Source organism: Arachis stenosperma, chromosome 3, assembly GCF_014773155.1.
Source record: "Arachis stenosperma cultivar V10309 chromosome 3, arast.V10309.gnm1.PFL2, whole genome shotgun sequence".
NCBI classification, from domain to species: domain Eukaryota; kingdom Viridiplantae; phylum Streptophyta; class Magnoliopsida; order Fabales; family Fabaceae; genus Arachis; species Arachis stenosperma.
The window spans coordinates 167,060,210-167,078,273 of NC_080379.1; the positions used below are offsets into that span (position 1 = coordinate 167,060,210).

Here is an 18,064-nt window from a genome sequence, read left to right on the forward strand (position 1 = left end):
TAATTTGTTTAAAAGTCACATGCAAGTTCTGACACCTTGGGATAGAATCCAACACCTGCAAGCTGCAACTTAGTACTCAAAAGTGAACACAAAAAATATATTGATTTTGTCCTATCTAACCATACCCATGCCATGCTACCCTTCATTAGTCCATTCTTCATATAATAATAAAACTATTTCATTGCTTAATAAGCTAGTAACCACCGAGCCCCCTAATCATCTCACTCGTGCTTACTTATTAACATACCACATGTGACTTGACAGAAAGGTGTGATTTTCGGTGGCAACTTCAAAAACACCAAAACTCATTACTTAGGACTCAAAATTATATACTTTATGGATTTCATTTTAATCCCACACAGGAATTCTAGCCCCCCATTCGGATGAAAAATCCAAAATCAAAATGGAAGTCAGAATGATTGTTCAAAGTCTTGAGAACATACACAATATATATAATGGACCAAAAGTTTTCCATCTTATTCATAAAGCATTAGTTGTTTGCAACAAAATTTATGTGTGTGTATGGGACATAAAGGGGAAGATGAGTGCTTGACATGTACCTATCAATCTCAGTATCAGCCATGCTGGCTTCTTTGGGTTGCTTGTTTTTTAGGTATGATGATGGGTTTCTTTAAATAATGACAAAAAGTGAAATTGGCTTGAATGATTATGAGGCCAATACCTATGTAGCTTTTGAGTGAAGTTAATTTATACTGCTCCATCCATGCAACCATCCAAGGTCAACATAAAAGTTCAAAACAAGTCAACCACACATAAAAGGATTCATCAACAGGGAAAAAGGTGCTGCTTAGAGGTGAAAATGCTCAGTGAGATTTGAGTGTGCTAAAAGGAAGAGGACTTTGTCCCCTAATGGTCTGTTTTAGTGACTTAAATATAAGGGACAGGAAGAAAATACATAGTTTGTATTTACCACCCCATTGTTTTGGGATCCTTGCATTATACATGTACACAAGTGTTATCAGTTAAACTACTAAAAACACTTGATAAATACTAATTTATCTTCATCAAAATATTTTAAAATAAATTATATTTTAATTCTAATTATGTTTAGTTATTTTATCATAAGATAAAGTTATGTCTTTAACCTATATTTTTGTCAAATAGGCAATTTTAGTCCATTAATTGTATTTATTTTCAATTTAATTTCTTTTTTATTTTTTCAATTTGGCTTCTCCATCTAATTAACACAAAATGCTAATATGACACAAATGGTAACAATGTGCAACACATGTATTGCATTAAGTCAACATTTTTATCAGTTATTTAAAATGAGGCAAAATTAAGTGAAAAAGAAAATTAGGAAAGATAATCTTACATTTATATTTACGGGGTATAATAGCACATATACATGGGGAAAATATACATTTAATCTTATTTGATTATCGGTCATTGAAAAGGTACAAAATCTGGAAAGGAAAACATGTTCCACATGCAAATCCCTCAACTCACAAGAATCAGTTTTATGTGCAGTAAACAACATGCAGTCTTTTTCTCTTTCTTTCAATCTGTTGATCATCAAAGTAAATAATTCATTTCACTATTTCAATATCCTATTCAACTATGGTAATTATGAAGAAATATCTGCTTCTATTTCCCTTTACTAGTACACAGCGGCACAGATCATGTTATTCTTAGGAAGAAAGAAATAGTACTAGGCATTTTAACAGGAAATCAAGTCAAATTAGAAGCAAGATGATCAACAGCGAAGAAATAACTTCCTACAATCATGAATGATGCAAGCCCAGAGCGAGCCATCCGCCACCGAAGACCACGGAACAATAGATTCCTGTCAGAAGGATGGATCCCGGTATATCTTTCAAACTTGTTTCCCGGCTGTTTCCACTTCAGGAGCCTTCTCTCCATTGAAACATACTGGAACACGACAAGTGAACTACTATCAGATTGGTTGGAATTTGGAAACCCATGAAACGGAGATTTTATTTTACTTAACTAAATATTTTTCCATGTTAGGCATGGCATTATAAAGAACCAAATGTCCTAATTCATCCTACTAATTATTTAAATAAGCAGCCAGTGGTAGTGACAAGCTTGTCTTTGCAAGTCTGAATGAAAAATTACAACAATCCAAGTGAGTTACTAATGACAACATGAAGAGAGAAGAGTACAGAGCCATGCTTAATTTAGCTAGTCAGAACTTGAACATTGTTCAAGACTTCAAGTATTTATGTTGTGCTTAAGGGAATGGGAGAGGCATGTCAGCATTGGTACTAAGGTTAGGAGGTAGTGGGTTCCCGTGCCTGTGCTGTTGCTATATCTTCATTAGTATTGAAAGTGCCAAAGTCACTATGCAGAAAAGAATCAAACAACTTATGGCTTGTTCTGATTTCTGCTAATGCATCAACATGTTATTAAAGAGTAAACAAAAGACGAAGTTCATAATTCACAAGATTTTAAACATTTTCTATAACAAGCAAAACATACCTTTGGTAGCACAGTGCACTGTGATCTAGTTCTTGTAGTATCAAAGGCATGAGAAGCCGCAGCAGCAACTGAAGCTGACAATCCAGCAGCAATACTAACAAATAAAGGAGACAATGGACCAACTTCTTCATCTGACCTGAGTCAAGAGAAGCACATTTGAACAAAAGGGCAACTAGACTAAATTGGGAGTCAAAAATAAAAAAAGATGCATTGAACCTAAATGTGAAATCAACTAAACCTATTTAGAAGTAATTAAAAGTAGGAATCAAGACAATAACTTAAATACCATCAGCTGCAGGTTGTAAATTCCAAAATCAATATTTTTCACAAAGCTGATATTTTTCATAAAACCAAACATAACTATCACCTTAGCAGTACAAAAAATACCAAGAAAAAAAATAGGTGTTAAAAATAATAATTTTATTGACGATCAAGAGATAAACCTGGGAGGAGGATCCATCCCTACAGCCTTCCAATCAAGCATTGCTTGATGCAGAAACTGCCAGCCTGAGAAAAATACACCACCAAACACAGAATCTCGAGCAATTCCCGAACGAAGACCTCTCCATAATGCGCCCCATCCTTCCAATGATATAATATCAGATGGCCTTCTGACGTTGCAAACTGATGGTGGCTTCCCAGATCCTGTCATCATCCAAGGATACTCCAGCAATGCACTTGTCACATTAGTATTTTTGGTAGATAGGGTAGAGATGAGACCGACATATTGGTTCAAGGATCTCTTGTCAGGATAACAGCCACTCAGTAATCTTGAAATTAAAGGTGGTTGGGCTCCCTTTTCCAAAGCAAAAGTAGAGTTTGGAATGTATGAAGCTGAGGAAACCTGTTCACGAAGCTTGATAAGTTCAAACGGAGAGTTTATCAAAGCCTCTACAGCACCAGCTACCATTCCAGCCAAAAGAGCATCAGAAGCAGAGACATAATTATCTTCCAGCCCATCTGCCCAAAAATGTAATTGAGCACCAAAATCATTCTCCAAGAAAAACGTGTCACAATAATGACAATATAAATATAATTCACAAATATCAAACTCCAAAAGGTACTGTTAAATTTTCAAAACCCAAGTCAATTTCCTCGAGGTCAACTAATCAAGGGGTTTCTCGAAATAACATAATGCTACGCATCCAAAATTTCAATCTTTAATGATTGATATGAAGAGGGACATAGAGTCATTTGGAACAAAGCAGTACTAGTTTCTTATGTGAGTATTTCCTAAAACGCTGAATCATAAAATGCTATTTACCACACAATTGATTTGCAGAAAAAATATAGGAATTACCCTTATAAAAGGCAGTGATGATTTCATAGACCCCAAATCGAGCTCCAAGACCAAGAATCCTTCCAAGTGCTAATGATCCATAACCACTAAACAGACCTGAAATGCCTCAATTACAACATGATATATGAGCTATGATGTATGCTCAGTTTGCGCCTTGACCAGTTATATCACCCATATTATCCATCCATAGAGAACTTAACATTCGCATTCTGATGTCTATTATTAAGCTTACACAATTCCCAATCTAGCTCCAGCAAAAGGTCCACTACTTCTCCTATCAACTTATGATTCACTTATGGAACACCCCATCATAGCATTAAAATAAAAAATCCAGCATATCCTACCTGAATGACCAGAGAGAGTGAGAATTCTAAGCAAGAGCTCGGCAGCATTCAATTGTTTACCGGAACTAGAAGCAACCTTGAATATAAAAGAAAAGAGGCCAGTTTGAAGCAGTTCAAAAATGAAAGTGGATGGGGGATTATAAACAAAAGGATAAGAACCTGAGTGAGGACTTTCATGGTGTCGAGGGGATATGTGAGAGCAGAAGCAAAAGCCACAGAGCCAACTGCAGCAACACCATGAATCACAAACATCTGGCTCTTGGACAAGTCATCCATCTGAAAACCAAAGAGAAAAAAAGTGAGAAAGAAAATGGCAAAAGGAATCAGCGAGGGTTTATGATTGTTGGTACCTTGGTGGGTGATCCACTCTCTTGGGCTTTCTTAACGGGCCGATTTTCTCACTCCGGTTTTATGGACTGATAAGTCCTAAATGAATCCAAGTTCAAAATGAAAAAAATAACTCACTCCAAAAGGAATACATGCATAAGATATTTAGATGTCACAGAGTGACAGAGGGCTGCTCCAAGCAATGACTTAAAAGAGCTATGGAGGGAGATTTGGCAAATCCAGGTACCTCAAAACTAAAAATGCTTATGCGGAAAGTAACCCATGACATAGTCTCTCTAGGAGTGAAATATGTCTTCACTATCATTTTAACAACAACCAAGTTTCAATTCTACAAATAACTTTGACCAAAAAAATTTTTTTTTCTACAAATAACTAATAGGAAAAAAAATTTAATCCCCTAAACAGCACATAGTCTATCATCTAACTATAGTATCACATTAGTACATCACTTAATTAATTCATAGAACCTATCTAACTATAATTTCAACTGATTCCAACACTAATATCAAAATACAGATAATTTTAATCACAACACTAACATCAAAATAGATCAAACAAATTAATATACAATAAAACATCAATCACATAATCTTAGTCATACCTCACAACACCAGCATCAAAATAGATTAATATACTATAACAAAAAAATCTAATTGACAACAATTACCAATTACAGATTAATATACAATCATCCGAATTAATATATAATAAACAGCAATCACATAACCTTAGTCACAACTCATAACACTAGCATAAAAAAGATTCATATACGATAACCAAATAATAATAATAATAATAATAATAATAATAATAATAATAAAAGTTCATCTCTACAATCTAGCTCAGTTTGGACAATGGAAGAGAAGCAATACGCACATTCAGACAAGGTCAGAAGAAGAGCACCAGAAACAAAGAAGGCATCGCACGCAGAAGCAGAGGCGGAGGCAGAAAAAGCGAGCCACGACGGAGTCAAGACAATAGCTTCAACACAGCCGGAGGAGGCAGGACAGCCATTGACAGGGAGTAGGGAGCAGTTGCGAACAGCGACTAGCGGTGGGAAGATGAGGCACAGCTGCTTTTATTTTTTAAATAAAAATTTTATTAAAAGATTATTTTATTTTTTATAAATTTTATAATATTATTTTTTTATTTTATTATCATTTTGATATTTTTATTTTGCAAATTTAATGAGTCAAGTTTTTATTTATAATTTTTATAATTCTTTTGATATTTTTATTTTTAAAAAATTTATATTTCAATTCACTAATTTCTATTACTAATGATTTTATTTTTAGTCTAATAATTTTTATTTATTTTTAAATTTTTTAATAAAATTTATTGTGAATTTAAAATTTTAAAAAAAGAAAATTTGTATTGATTTAAGAAATTTAATGTTATTTAAATTAATATTAGTTAAAACCATTAATATAATTATTTATCCTTTTAAATTTTTAATTTTATTCGTTATTTATACGTTTATTATTAATATATATTTTTTAAAACACATTTTTTAAATGTAACCAAATAAACAATTTTAAAAAGTTGTTTTTATCATCTTTACATCAGTAGTAGCAGAGAAGGACTATTAGCTCATAAAAAGTACTTACAACACACCAACACAGAAAGGCCAAAACCTACACAATTAACTTTATGCAAAAGGACTTGATGAAATCACTACGAGATTTAAATTAAACTATTATTTCTAGGCTAAAAAATTTTGATATAGAAGCAAAATAAGTGATATATTTTAACATAGTAATTTTTGGTGTTTTTTAAAATTGTGGAAGTATCCAATTTGTGTTTAAAAAGTTGAAAAATTCAGAATACATAAATAGAAAAATTAAAAAGCACCACCTATATTCCATATATCCAAATCCAACACCACTTTTGTTTTCATATTCAAATTAAAAAGTGTTATTTCTATCCTAATCAAGTATTCTGGAGCGAATATCCTCTCAATTGTTAAAAAAAATTGAATATATAAAGTATGATTTTTAATTTTTATTATTTTATTTCTCATATTTATTTCTTATCTCACTTATAAAATTAATAGTGAGAGATCACACTTTACTTTTAAAAAAAAATCCCGCTAGAGAGACAATGAGGTATCTATACAATATATACAATAGGCTATTTATTTATCCCAATATGTATTAATAATATAAATTAAATACCATTATCCCTAATTTTTAGTTGTCTGTTTAATTTTGTGATATCTACTCTCAATTTACCCCAAATTCTTTGACATTAACCCTTCATCACCTACGGTTGTCCTACCCCAAAAAACTCCATTGTTTGTTCAGCTGCCTTGCTGTGTGCGCAGCAACCTCCGGAACTGTCGCGCTCTGCCTCCTCGCGCCAACGCCCTCGCCGGAAGAACTTCCGTCACTCCTTATGCGGTCGAACATCCGTGACCTGCAACTGTCAGCGTGGCCGACGTGAGATGCAGCCTCGAACCCCGTGCTCGAGTCATCCCAGCGCCACCCTGCTGCTTGGGTCTTGTTGAATTACTCGAAGAATAAACATCTATGAAAACTGAGAAAGTGAATATCCAAAATCATACAAAAACGAACATCCAATGTGAACGTGTATAAATAACAACGTAATTATTTTATAAAAGGACTAGCTACCAACCAAATGACCATGTACAAACCGGCGACGAGAAGAAAGTAAACATCCGGCGACGGGAAGAAGGTACAAACCGGCTGCGACGAAGGCGCTGGACGTCTGAATTGCTACAGTGCCGCGAGCTCGACTCACACAATCTGCACGTCCTCCTTACGTATGGTGGCCTGTGCGGACGACGGCGCCAGTTGGAAGAGTGTCGGTGCGATGTCCGACGGCGACTGATAACCATGGCGGCGCTGTATGGCTTTTGCTTCGAGAAGAGAGTGAGAGAAAAAGCTTATACCGTATTGAGAGAATGAGGTCAACCTAATTTGATTCCATAACTGACAGGAATCATGATTTAATTCAAATTTTAAATTGGAAACTATTTAAAATTAATTAATTGCCTCTAATTTTATTAGGTAATCTTAATTTAATTCCATAACAAACGAGATCATGATTCGATTTAAATTTTAAATTAAAAATTACTTAAAATTAATTAATTGCCTCTAATTTAATTTTAATTTCAATTTAACCCCATAATATACATTATATAAAACATACACATACATTGATTTCTTGTACTTTTCCTTTAAAAAATATCGAGAGGATTCATTCCCCCTCCTGCAATCTCAAATTTGAAATGAAATATTAAACGGGCCATGAGAAAAAGATAAGGAAAATATATAGACGTTGGTGTGATAGGTCATCCTGTAGGAGAATAATGCGATTATACTTGGCAGATAGTGAGTTGAGCATGGGCAAAATGGGTATTACACAAAAACCTTTTTAAAAAGAAGGAAAGGAAGTTAAAGAGTGTGCAAATTAGAGTGAAGTACCAACCCGGCCCCTGTCCATTTTCAAGAATGACAACGCGACCCCTCAAAATAAAATCGATCCACTTCGGTCCCTGTCCCATGATTCCGTCACACAACGCGGTCCCTGTGGGTATTTTTCCGTCAACTCTGAACGGAAAATGCTGACGTGTCACGTTTAGAAATGGACAGGGATCTAATTGTCTCTAAATTTAAATTGGTTAGGGGTTTATTTGTCCTTATAATTTTTTAAACAATATTTTTTAATTTTTTTTATTTATTGTATTAATATTTTTTTCAATAAATTATTAAATATATGGTATAATAAGTACAAACTAATTAATAAATTATTCAAATTTAAAAATATCATTTATTATGAAACTAAATAAATTATTCTCAAATATAATTTTTAAATACATAAATAATAAACATTAAAATTCAGTTAATACATTAATAATAATACTCTATGATATACTATTAGTATTATGATCTAGATAATTTTTTACAATAAAATGAAAACTAATGAACACATTACTTGATATATAGTAAAATATTTTTGAGTAATAACAAATTTATTTTTTTATCTCTTTAAACTAAATTAATAATCTATTTGATATCTTTATACTAAAATACACTATGAGTAAACTACTAATACTAAATGAAGTATATATATATATATATATATATATATATATATATATATATATATATATATATATATATATATATATATATGGTGGAGACCATTTATAAACTCAACAAATTTAAGGTATCAATAATATTATTAATCTATTAATAATACATATGATCATAAGATTATAGATTGATAAAAATTTATCAATAAGAATAATATAGATTAATTAAAATTTTAAGTATATTAAAATTCAATTAAAGAGATAAAAAATAGAATTATTTCAATTAGTATTTAATTATTTCATTAAAGGTTATATATTTTAATTATTTCATTTAGTATTAGTAGCTTGTTCATAATGTATTTTAGTACAAAGATATTAAATAAAATTATTAATTTAGTTTAAAGAGATAAAAAATTAAATTTGTTATTACTCAAAAATATTTTACTATATATCAAGTAATGTGTTCATTAGTTTTCACTTTATTGTAAAAAATTATCTAGATCATAATACTAATAGTATATCATAGAGTATTATTATTAATGTATTAACTGAATTTTAATGTTTATTATTTATGTATTTAAAAATTATATTTGAGAATAGTTTATTTAGTTTCATAATAAATGATATTTTTAAATTTGAATAATTTATTAATTAGTTTGTACTTATTATACCATATATTTAATAATTTATTGAAAAAAATATTAATACAATAAATAAAAAAATCTAAAAAAATATTGTTTAAAAAATTATAAGGACAAATAAACCCCTAACCAATTTAAATTTAGAGACAATTAGACCCCTGTCCATTTCTGAACGTGACACGTCAGCATTTTCCGTTCAGAGTTGACGGAAAAATACCCACAGGGACCGCGTTGTGTGACGGAATCATGGGACAGGGACCGAAGTGGATCAATTTTATTTTGAGGGGTCGCGTTGTCATTCTTGAAAATGGACAGGGGCCGGGTTGATACTTCACTCGTGCAAATTATCAAAACGACAAAACCCAGAATACAGAAAATTTCACTCACCACTGGCATTGCCATGGAGAGAAAGAAAGAGAAAGGTGCAGGTAGCGGAACAAAGGCGGGGGAGCGCCCTTTCCAGACGGAGGCCGCCGAGAAATTATTCGGTGTGTTACTCAACCTCCGTCAAACTGGCACTGTTAAGGAATACCGCGACGTCTTCGAGAAGCTGAGCGACGTCGTTTTGAGGTCGGTCTTCGTAAACGGGCTTAGGGAGGATGTGAAGGCGGAGCTAAGCTCCTTCGAGGCGGAATCACTCTCTGATCTGATGGACCTGTCGGAAGTGGCAGAAGCGAGGTGCCGGAACCCGAAGGGTGCGATGATGAGGTTCTGGGGGAAGATCGAGGGGAGAAGAGTGGTGATGGTGTTGTCTACTGGATCTACTGACAGCTTCATCGCGAAGAGGGTGGTGAAGGAGCTGAGGCTCCCGACGACGGTAACCCGTGAGCGGTTCGTCTCCGTGGATGGAAAAATGGCGAATAATGGAGGGGTGTGCAAGGGCTTAACGGTTAAGGTCCAGGGGACGAAAATGGAAATAAAACGTGATTTCTTCGTGGTTGATCTTGCAGAAAGTGGAGACATTGTGTTAGGTTCGGACTGGGTTTCGGATCTTGGTGGGATGCTAATGGATCATGGGTTGGTCCAGGTTGAGGTGGCGGGGAAGCAGATAACCTTGAGAGGGGACCCTTCTCTCACCAAAGGCAATGAAATCTGGACTATTCAAAGGGTTATCTAGCTCAATCAATTTTCAATCCCTAGCGCTCTCTAGTCCCCATCTTTACTACCTCTTTATGACTACTGTGGCCACTTTTAAATGATATGATGTGATAGTCTCAGTTTTTTTCTTTAATTAATTCAAGTATTTGCTTGTGTTTCTTCTCAACTCTGGAGATGCTATTCCCTAATCGCGAACTTTTTAATGTGATCACGGATAACCCTAGTTCTCTCCATTTTAGAAATTCGCCGAAGTTCGGCACAAATGCAATCCAAAAATAATGCCATGAATTTCAGTGATTAATTGGTTATGATATTTAAATACGGGGACTATTAGGTCAAGTTAACGTGGCAAAACGCAAAAGCACAAACCATGATTTACTTTTAACACGTTTTTATGGGAGTGCAGGAGACTTCACTGTCACGGTTGGATTAAGAAATTGGACATTTCGATTTGAAGAATAGTAATGGGACGGTTCGATAAGAGGCTGGACAGGTATATAAATCCGATTATTCAATTTGTGTTTTCGGCCACGTGTCAAACATGTATCAACTCGTGTCATTGCTTGTATACACACCATCTCAGAATAGCCCCTTCATTTCACTTTTGTTCTTTTCCAAACCCTGCCCTCACCGGTGAGTTCTAGCCTGGGGCTGGCAGAATGAGCCTCCCCATGAGGCTGGTACCATCTGACACGGTTTTTAGGTTGTTTTGGTTTTTGTTTTATTTTTTTATTAAAAATAATATTTATACAAATATCCTAAACAATTTTTTTTATATAAAGTACCCCCTTTTTGTTTTACAAATATTAGTGGACCGAATGGACCTCATAGAAACTAGCCCAATATGTTTTTACTGAATAAATAATAGAGTCATAGTTTGTCCAAAAAAATAATAGAGTCATAGTAAATTTATTATTTTAAGTAAATGAAAACATCAGTCCAAAAAAAATTTCCATTTTCAAAAAATATTAAAATTTCAGAAAATTGAAAGTGCTACCCAACTATTACATGTTCAAAATAGTTTCAGCACATAAATATAATCACACTCCTACAACAATTTTACTGAAAACAAATCCAACTATTACATTGTTACCGACTAATCTTCTACAATAAATTTTTTTGATTTAAATTTTTTTAATTTTATTTTTTCAAATAATAATTTTATAAATATTAATAACTTAATTATATTAGCATTTAACTATTTTATCAGTTGTTGTACTTTTATTCAATTTTTAATACAATTCGTAGTCATTGGATTTTAATTATGTGAAATAAGAATTTGTAATTACATTTTTAATAGTAATTAAAAGTACTCAAAACTATATTACCTGCTATTAGCATTAGTATTATTATTGCTGTTATTTAACACTGTAGCTTGGCACTTTCTCTTCATGAGAAGAAGAAGGGACATCAAAAAAGGCCACCAAAATAATGGTCTGCATTAAGGGGAGTTATAAAATTCCAAGGCCTGCATTAAAAAAAAAAAAACAAACAAATAGTTTAGTCCATAAAGCCCAAAAACTGATATATACAAATATTTTGAAATTGGCATCTCAACCTTTATTATTTATACAATGCACCATGTGTTGGGGGAGAATAATAATTTGTATACAACACCGGAATTGTCTTTGTTCGGTTACAAAGTCATAGAGTAATACACATACCTTTACACGTGTAGCACCCTGACAGTGGACAACAATCCACTCCGTACCAGCCTCATGGAGAGGCTCATTCTGCCAGCCCCAGACTAGAACTCACCGCCCTCACCTCACCTTCACTTTCAGTCTCCATTGATACATAATCAGTTTGAAAAAAAAAAAACATTGACCGCTAACCTTTAACAATGTCAAAAAGAAGAAGAATAAAAAACGTCAATCATCCGAAGCTTTATATTACTAATTATCTTGATCATCTTAATTATGTAAGTTTTTATTTTTAAATATTTTAATTTAATTAAAATAATAGTGATAATGTTAAAGATTAGTAGTATAGTGATAATGTTAGAAATTAGTGTAGTAATATTTTTAAATATTTTGATTTTTTAAAATAGTTATAATTTTAGAGATTAATTACTTATTATGGTGATAATATTATTAGTGTAGTAATAATTTTTAAATATTTTGATTTAATTAAAATAATAGTGATAATTTTATATATAAATAATAATAAATTAATTATAGAGATAATGTTAAAGATTAGTATAGTAATAATTTTTATTAAGATGTGTAGGTATGATAATAAAATAATTAATACTAATTGTTATTAATAAATTTATTGTAGTGATTATTAAGATTATTATACGTGTGATCTAATAAATTAATTATTATAAATTGTTTTGTATACGTGTGTGATAATAAAGAAATTAATTATTATTATTATTATTATTATTATTATTATTATTTTGTTAAATTTAATTTGTTAATTAAAAAAAGTTACATTTGTTTAATGTGGTCTATGTTATGTTTTGTAGGGTTTACGGATGTTGCAATGTGACCACTACTTGCTGCCGGATTCGTACAATCAAATAGTAGAGGGACATTTACGGGACACCGGTTTTTATCACGTTTCACAGATTGGAGTTGTTCAATGTCAGTCGGCATTGGTTAATGCTCTGACCGAGAGATGATGCCCTGAGACTCATACATTCCATTTTTCGATTAGTGAGTGTGCTGTAATGCTAGAGAACGTGGCGATCATTCTTGGTCTTCCGATGAATGGTTTGCCAGTCACAAGACTGACACTTAGTAGTTATGAGGCGTTAGAGGCTGAATGCTTGGATCAGTTTGGTGTTGCACCTAGGAAGGCAGGCTGTAGGAAAAGTTTTATCAAGTTGACGTGGTTTCGAGGATTGAAGGATCGTTTAGTGTTGGTTGATGATATTTAGATTTAGAGGTACGTGAAGTGCCACATAATGTTATTGTTTGGGACCGTTATATTTGCAGATAAGCCTGGGGCAGGAGTGCACTAAAAGTTTCTGCCGCTATTCCGTAACTTTGCTGGGATCATACAGTTTAGTTGGGGATCGGCATGCCTGGCACACCTGTACAGAGCGTTGTGTAGGACAACTCGTGTCGACTATAAGGAGATTGATGGTCCACTGACACTTTTGCTTACTTGGGCTTGGATCCGTCTACCATTTATTGCGCCGCTTCCTAGCAATCATCAACTCTTTCCGATTGCAAACAGGTAAATTTAATTACTACATGCTTTGAAAAAGTGTATTTTAAATTTGATTGATAAATCTTAATTAACGAATTATCTGATGTCAGGTGGCGTAATTGGGATCGTGAGAATCAGCCCTATAGATTTTGTAGCGTTGCTCACTTTAGGAGAGCATTTGATGATCTGCAAGAAGGACATATTTATTGTAGTAAATAAGTAGTTATTTTCGTTTAGCCGTATTATTATTCGATGTGTAATTTTTTTTTACCTGCATAATATGTACAGTTTGTTTGGGAGACTTATGCAATTGGTTGGATCGATCTAGATGTGATTTTTCCTGACATCTGTCAGCATTTGACTATTTGAAATATCACAGTTTCACTTATATCTTTTGAATGTATTGAGTGACATGTATTTGATAGACTGAAGAGACAGTTTGACTTGACTCGGGCGTTCTTCATCAAAAATGAGATTTAGGTGAAGCACGCGGTGAAGCACATTTTATCTGCACCACTTTTTCTTAGCTAAAGATAATAAGCAACTGAAATGAGATGCATGAAACTTTCTTAGTTATGCTTATGGGTTCATTAAACTATGCCATTGTTCTGAATATCAGGTAAATAATTATTTTTAATCATAAAAGATGTATGCATTAAGAAATTTATTAATGAAAAAATTAAATTATTATTATATTTTTAAAAGATAAATTTTAATTGATAAAATTAAATAAAATTTAAAAAATTATTAAGAATTTTTAAATTATCCTTTCTAATATTTTTCCATCGTTTCCACCTAATCTCACAAACTTTTTTCTTTTTGGAAACGTATGAGGAGCCAATATATGTTTTATACAATATGTACAATCAGATTAAATTAAAATTAGAGGCAATTAATTAATTTTGAATAGTTTCCAATTTAAAATTGAATCAAATCATGATTTTCGTTAGTTATGGCAATTAATTAATTTTGAGTAGTTATGACAATTAATTAATTTTGAGTAATTTCTCATTTAAAATTTGAATCAAATCATGATTCCCATCAGAATCAAATAAGGATTATCTCCCTTTCTTAATAAGGTGTAAACTCTTCTTCCACTCTCTTCTTGAAGCAAAAACCGGTACAGTGCTGCCACAGTTACCAATCGCCGTCGAACATCGTGCTGACACTTTTTCTACTGGCGCCGTCGTCTACATAGGCCACCGTATGTAGGGAGGACGCCCATATTGTGTGAGTCGAGCTCGCAGCACCGCAGCAACCCGGACGTCCAGAGCCTCCATCACAGTCGATTTGTGTCTTCTTCCTGTCGCCGGATGTTCACTTTCTTTGTGAACGTGGATGGTTATTCTTGGATGCTTAGTTGTAGACGATGATTGCTGGTTATGATTTATATTTGGATGTTCACTTTCTCAGTTTTCGCGGATGTTTATTCTTCAAGTAATTCAACAAGATCCAGGCACGCAGTAGCGCTGGGATGATGCGAGCGCGAGGTTCGGGGCTGCAACTCACGTCGGCGACGCTGACAATTGTAGGTCACAGATGTTCGATCGCGTGAGGAGTGACGAAGATTCTTCCAGCGAGGGCATTGGCGCGAGGAGGCGGAGCACGATAGTTCCGGTCGGCAGGAACTAAGGCTACACATTGCGCAGAAACAGAGCGATAGGAAGTAGGTTGCTACACACACGATAGGGCAGCGGAGAAAGGGGATTTTTCTACGGAACAAACAATGAGATTTTTTGGAGGGTAGGTAATGGTAGGTGATGAAGGGTAGGGGTGTGCATGGTCCGGCCCGACCCGAAGACCCGGCCCGGTCCCGAACACTTTAAGAGCTAATTTGGTGTGATTTCACTGGGTCTAGGGTCGGGTAAGGGTTTTAAAAATAGACCCGGTAGATATCACAAAAACAACTAAAAATTGGGGATAATGATGTTTAATTTACATTATTAATATATATTGGGCCAAATAAACAACCCATTGTACATATTGTATAGATACCTCATTGTCTCCCTATCAGGATTCTTTCTTTTTTTTTATCGTTACCGAAACATCACTTTTGACACCACTAATAAATTCTGTTGAGTCCATTTTTTTTTGTCAGTGTGCCAAAAATAGTTGATTCTAAAATAAGGATGCGCAAAACATTCATAAAGAAATTTAAAATTCTGATTCTAATATAGTATGCTACTGTTTTAATATAGGATTAAATTCTCATTATTATGAAGGATAAAAGAGTAAGAATCAAATCTCAAAATTTTGCCAAAAATTGAAATTCTGAGAGAGAACAAATATATCAGTGGGGTGGTCAAACATGTGCTATAAAATGGGTGCAGCTTCCATTTGTAATTAGCAAATTGCCACGGTCTTGTTACGGAGGAGGCGTCAGGCAATACCCCCAAATAGTGGCACCGGAGCCGTTGAGGAGATGGAGACATGAAGGATAGGAAGCGAAGAAAGGCTTTAGAGTCGATGGGCTAGCGTTGGCGCCAAATCAGACAATGAGGGCATTACCGGAGTAGAAGGTAGGAGAAATGGTGGGTGAGTTGATGGAGGACCATGAAGTTGGGCTTGTCAAGTTGAAGGTGAGTGTGGTGGTAAAAAAAAAAAAAAGGAGAGAGGTTGTGAAATTGAAGTTGGTTAAGAAAGAATAATTTGAGAATTTTGAATAGTTTTTTATGTTTTATTTAGTCTTATTAATTAGAATCTATCTTTCATAGGTACAACATTAATTTTTTTTTTCATGATTAGATTTGTGAGCACTTAAATCTTTCGTGAGTAGAAATAGTTATTTACATTTTGAATAATTTTGAATTTTTAAAAAAAATTATAAGAACTAAAAATCCAATTTTAAAGAATTCGTTAAATTACCATATAAATGTATTACACTTTTCAATGTCAAAAAAAATATTGGTAATTTTTTTGTGTCTATTAATTTAGTGTCAAATTTACTAAATTTATTTTTATAATAAATTTTAAATATTTAAAAATTAAAATTAAATATTAATTTTTTATCTTCTTTTAGTAAGTTAAATAATTATATATAGACACCATAGCAAGTACTAAAAATATATTAGAAAAGCTCTACATCCATGTAATTTTTTCATCCAAGATATCCAAATAACTTCCTCCACATGCGCGTTCCCCCCTCTCTCAGTCGTTTGTTATACACGTACCTCATATAACGTAAACTTTTTGTTGTGTGATAAACCTTTTTCAACGTAAACCTTGTTCTCTTCTCGCATTTTAGTTATTCTTCTTCTTCTTCTTCTTCTTCTTCTTCTTCTTCTTCTTCAACCTAATAAGCTTCGTCGTTCTCCTCTATTCGCGTTTTTTTCTTCTTCGTTTTCTTCTTTGATTCACAATTTTGAATGGAATCAATGAATGATTCAACTTTAAATCAGTTGAATGAGAACGATCTGGTTTATTCTTCTAAAACGAATCATGCTAATGAGGTTTGGATTGTTCAATTTTGAATCGAATTGAATGGAATACGATTGTTAATTTTATTTGAATTGAATTGAATGGACGTAGGTATTTTTTACTCTGAATTGAATTGAATTGAATTGAATTGATAATATATAAATTATAGACAAAGGTGTTTTGAATTTACTTTTGTATAATGTATTATGTTTCGTTCACTAAGTATTATACAATTCTTTCACTGTGAGTAACTGTTCGGTTCGGTAAGCATAAAGGAGTTTGAATTTAATTTAATACACTAGATTATGTTTCATTCACTCAGTACTATAGAGTTGTTTCACCATAAGTATGTGTTCGGTTCGGACTACAAAAGTATTTTAAATAAAAAAAATAAAAAGATTAAAAGGTAATTTAATTAAATAACATGTACTAATTAGTCATTTAAACTGACATAGCATAATAGTAAAAAATTAGAAGACTACAAATATATGTAGAGACTATTTTAAATTCTGTTTTAATATATTACTAATAGATAGATAGATTTATATTTTACTTACTACCTTGTTCTTGAATTGATATTCATAAAAGTTAGGAGCCAATTCATGAGTGATTTATCTTAAAACTTTCATTCTTTATAAGACAATTTTCTTATACTTTTAGTCCTATTAATTGAATACTATTAAAATATTATTATTAATATTAATAAAAATATTATTAAATACTATAATATAATGATAAAACTATTAGATGAAATATAAGTATTAATATTATCAATATTTCAATAATTAAAAAGGATATTTAATTTTTTAATTTTAATTTTCATGAATCATAACAAGTATTTTTAATAATATTATTACAACTAAAAGATATTTAAAAAATATAAATTATTAAAAAAAAGAAGAAGTGATATATATATATATATATATATATATATATATATATATATATATATATGCGACAAATACAATATATATAATTTATTATGAATACAATTATACAAAGAAATAAAAAAAATAATAAATATAATTACACAATGATCTAATACATATGTTTAACAAATTTAAAAAAAAATTGTGTTCATCAACCAAATTTTAGCTGTGCAAAAAATTAGTAAGAATGGAGAGGAAGGAAGAGGAAGAGAAAGAGGTACGAGTTTATGTGAGGAGATAAAGAAAATGTCTGAAATGAATATTGATTTATATAGTAAATATAAAAATGAGGAATGAATACGAAAGGA

At 32.4% G+C, this 18,064-nt stretch overlaps 1 protein-coding gene across 2 annotated transcripts; it reads right to left on the minus strand.

Annotated features, from left to right (window-relative positions):
* Positions 1-1,355: 1,355 nt before the first annotated feature.
* Positions 1,356-5,504, minus strand: LOC130965517 (mitochondrial arginine transporter BAC2). 2 transcript variants are annotated; one of them, XM_057890274.1, is made up of 8 exons: positions 5,332-5,504; positions 4,458-4,533; positions 4,267-4,383; positions 4,108-4,183; positions 3,764-3,859; positions 2,907-3,423; positions 2,464-2,599; positions 1,356-1,893 (listed from the first exon to the last, which is right to left on the minus strand). In XM_057890274.1, the coding sequence occupies exons 3-8, from the start codon at positions 4,381-4,383 to the stop codon at positions 1,693-1,695; spliced, it is 1,143 nt and encodes a 380-aa protein (XP_057746257.1). In that variant the 5' UTR covers positions 4,458-4,533; positions 5,332-5,504; the 3' UTR covers positions 1,356-1,692. The 2 variants fall into 2 exon arrangements, with proteins under 2 accessions (XP_057746257.1, XP_057746258.1); XM_057890275.1 differs by having other exon boundaries at positions 4,458-4,523; positions 5,332-5,494.
* Between the last annotated feature and the right edge of the window lie 12,560 nt (positions 5,505-18,064).